The 3,473-nt window shown below is 38.5% G+C and overlaps 1 protein-coding gene across 2 annotated transcripts in view; it reads right to left on the reverse strand.

The window, feature by feature from the left end:
* Positions 1 to 3,473, reverse strand: part of LOC103144891 (dihydropyrimidinase-related protein 3) — a 37,578-nt gene that overhangs the window by 17,004 nt on the left and 17,101 nt on the right. For both annotated transcript variants that reach the window (XM_016676382.1, XM_007562060.2), the window contains exons 4-5: positions 1,102 to 1,266; positions 155 to 216 (exon numbers count right to left, since the gene is read on the reverse strand). In XM_016676382.1, the coding sequence (XP_016531868.1) occupies positions 155 to 216; positions 1,102 to 1,266 (227 nt within the window). The remainder of the gene's footprint in view (positions 1 to 154; positions 217 to 1,101; positions 1,267 to 3,473) is intronic.

The following is a 3,473-nucleotide window of genomic DNA, read 5'->3' on the forward strand; positions in this document are numbered from 1 at the left end:
GTGTATGTTAGGAATAGAAACATGTGCAGAAGAACATAATGAGTCAGTCTCTGATTATCCTTCATGTCATGCCAAAAACATTGCATAACAGTTGTCATCCATTTCACGGTTCTGATGCAGATTTCATGAATCCTGGAAGTTTTTTTTTTTTTACCTCACTGTTGCTCATCTGATAATAATCCTTGTAGGCCATGTAGACCTGGAACGAGTTCACACCTGCACAAAATAAGAACATCAGCATCCAGATAAAGTCTTCACTACTAACTTCATCATTTTGCTGTTATCCAGTATCAGTACAATGAGACTTTATTTAAAATGTCCAATTTGGAAAATCACAAGCATGTTCCCATCACATGATCCATACCCCTTCATTTTTTGTTCTTTCGTTTTGCTAACAACCACAAATTTCTCTTTGCATTAGATTCCTGCCAACTTTGGTCTACTAGACACAGAAATTTAAATTAGATTTGAAAGGCATTGTCAATAAAAATTTTAATTAAGTGTTACCACAAATTTACAATTAGATTTAGGTCCAGACTTTGACTGGACCATAAATAAACTTTCTTCAAGAACATTTTATTGTATGTTTAGTGCTGCTGTCCTGCTGGAAGGTGAACTTCCAGTTTCTAGGTTTCTCCGTCTTCCCCTCAACTCCAACCACCTTTCCTTCCACACTAGACAGTGTTTCCACACAATGATGCTGCCATGTGTTCAGGATGATGTGCAGTATTCATTTTTCTTACTGTGTTTTGCATGTCGGTGCAAGAACTTTAATTTTGGTCCCATCACCTTGTCATGTGATCCTTGGTTTTTGTGATACTCATTTTGCTAAAACTACTGGGGCCTTCAAAAAGCTCCAGCTGTTCACAAAACAGCTGGACTGACTCATGCACACAGGTGAACACTTGGAGCATCAGAGTAAAGAGAACTGGGTACATATGCATTCCACACTTTTTTGTCCAAAAAGAATCCCTTATAATTGTGCTTTATTTTACTTCCACTTCACAATAATACTCCACTTTGATGAAGTACATTGAAGCCTGTGGTTGAAACAAAAAGGAATCATGAGTCCCACTGTCGTGTTGCGCCACCACGGCCTACCTTTCTCCTTAATGAGGTTGTCCAGCTCCTGCTTGACGCTGTCGTCCCAGTGGGTGACGTCCACATGGAGAGAATAGTCACAGCAGGCCTTCTCATCGGCCCACTGCCTCCACTGGTCGTAGGCCTCTAACAGGCTGCTGCCGGGCTCCGGGATCACATGATCCACTGTTGGATGAAGAGGGAGGCAGAGGGGTTGAAATGAGAGTTTTGTAAACAGAATAAGGTGATGATGACAGAGAGGACAGAAAAAAGAACAGACAGGCAGAGGGATGGGAGCAGGAGGCGAACATGGCTGCTGGTTTTGTTACTTTCTGTGTGAGTTGTTTATCTTGCGTAATCAGCTGGTTCCTGCAGCACTCAGACAGGGTCAGCAGGGGTAAACAGACGTCACATTGAATGTTGCCTATCTGGGTGAACATGTCCTTGAAAAAGTTGAGGCCTGTTGTCACTTGTTTATGTCAACATGATCAATGTTTTTTGCAGAATTTTTGAATGCACAGGCTCAACTGTCAGAAGAAAATCTTTGGTTTTTATATTTTAGAGATCCTTCAGGAAGTTGGCAGTTGACCAAAATCAGACAAATTTCAGTTTGACTGGCTGGTTAGACAGAAGCATATTATTCTGATCAGTTAATGCACCAATTCTAGTTTTGGTAAACTATTTATCTCACATTTTTCATGTTTACATGACATAAACTCATGTGTGGAAAGTAGCGGCTTGAAAACTTAAAGAACGGTGCCCATTGAGGTCATCAAGGTCATGTTTTTGAAAGTTCAGTTAACATGTTATCCAGCATGTCTGTCAAGCAGCCAACTGCAGGTTGGCTTCTTAAGATGCTAACCTAGTTCAGCTGGCAGTGTTTTTCTTTTTTTGTAAAATAAAAAGAGAAGCAATAAAACTGCAGTAAGCACGTTTAGATGAAAACTTCTAGTTAAATCAATGGGTGTGTATATCCTGTTTTATGTTCCAGTAATTCACCTCAGTGTAAATTTATGACCTGACTTTAAAATTATCTCACAACTTATGTCTGTAGCAGTCAATCCCTGACTTTTCATCTGTTTTATCACTGGAGCAGGATGTTAGTAAGAGTTATGATCATATGAAACAGCTGACTCTGATTTTAAACAGTAGCACAAAATAAATGTCTTGGGTGGGATTATCATAATCCTAATATTAAATGAGTTACATAGTTTTAGAAGCAGGAAGGAATAATTTTTGTGTTTCTGTTTTAAATAAAAACAATGGCATCATGTTTTAACCCCGCCTCTCGCCCGGAACGTTAGCTGGAGATAGGCACCAGCACCCCTCCCGATCCCACTGAGGGACAAGGGTGTTCAGAAAATGGATGGATGGATGGATGGCATCATGTTTTACACATTTGTGTTAATCTTGTAATAACATACTTTTAGACATTTTGTTTTTGTGTTAAAATAGTAAAACCCAGTTATACATATATGTTCTCTCACATTACCTCTTCTCATAGTAATAATTATTATATGCATGCAGAACGACTAGATTTTCAGCCCTCAGGATTTCAGTTCTTGGTGATTCTCCATACCTGCTTAAAATTGTTGGCAGGACAAAGCTTGGCAAAAACAAGAAATTGAAATGTACCGCAAAACAAACAGTGAAATATTTGTTAAATGTAGAACTGATTTTGGATGTGCACATGCATAATTGTAAAATAAATCATTTTTTTGAATGTTTTTCAATGAGAAACATAAAACAACTTTATACATTAGTGAATATTATTGTGTATGTGCTTTAACTAAAATAACGTTTCTGTTCTTTACTGCATCACTGAGCACCAACTCATCTTGTTCATCCATCATTAAAGAAGCCCTCCTGCTGGCTTACCACCTGACTACTTTTATATCTCATTATAGACGCTCCAATCTGCTTATGGTAATACAGCTAACACTGTCAGTCACTAATACACACACAACATAGTAAACAACAGATTAACAACACTGACAACAACATACTGTTCCTATTACCCAACACCCTTTAAAGAACATTTTTATAACTAATCAAAACATAATATTTTGTAAATGAAGCTTATAAAGGAGGACACAAACACACACTGTCTCTGCATGGAATATAATCCCTCTGTGAATGAAGCTCATGAATAGAGCTTACTACAGTAGCACGCCTGTCGCCGTTTGAACCCACAGACTCGCTGGCAAACAGGCAGCAAAGCAGAGTCCTGCAGAAAAGTCTGACACTGTTACCATAGAAAAAAAAATCTGTTTTTTACTATGATAGCATTTCTAAGCATGCACTGGGAGACAGTTTCCATAAGAAGAGTTTTACTGTGCGACCCAACAGCCTTGCCCCCTGCTCAGTCTTTTGTGTATTTTTTTTTTTTTTTT

This window comes from Poecilia formosa, unplaced genomic scaffold (assembly GCF_000485575.1).
Source record: "Poecilia formosa unplaced genomic scaffold, Poecilia_formosa-5.1.2 Scaffold133, whole genome shotgun sequence".
Taxonomy (NCBI): Eukaryota; Metazoa; Chordata; class Actinopteri; order Cyprinodontiformes; family Poeciliidae; genus Poecilia; species Poecilia formosa.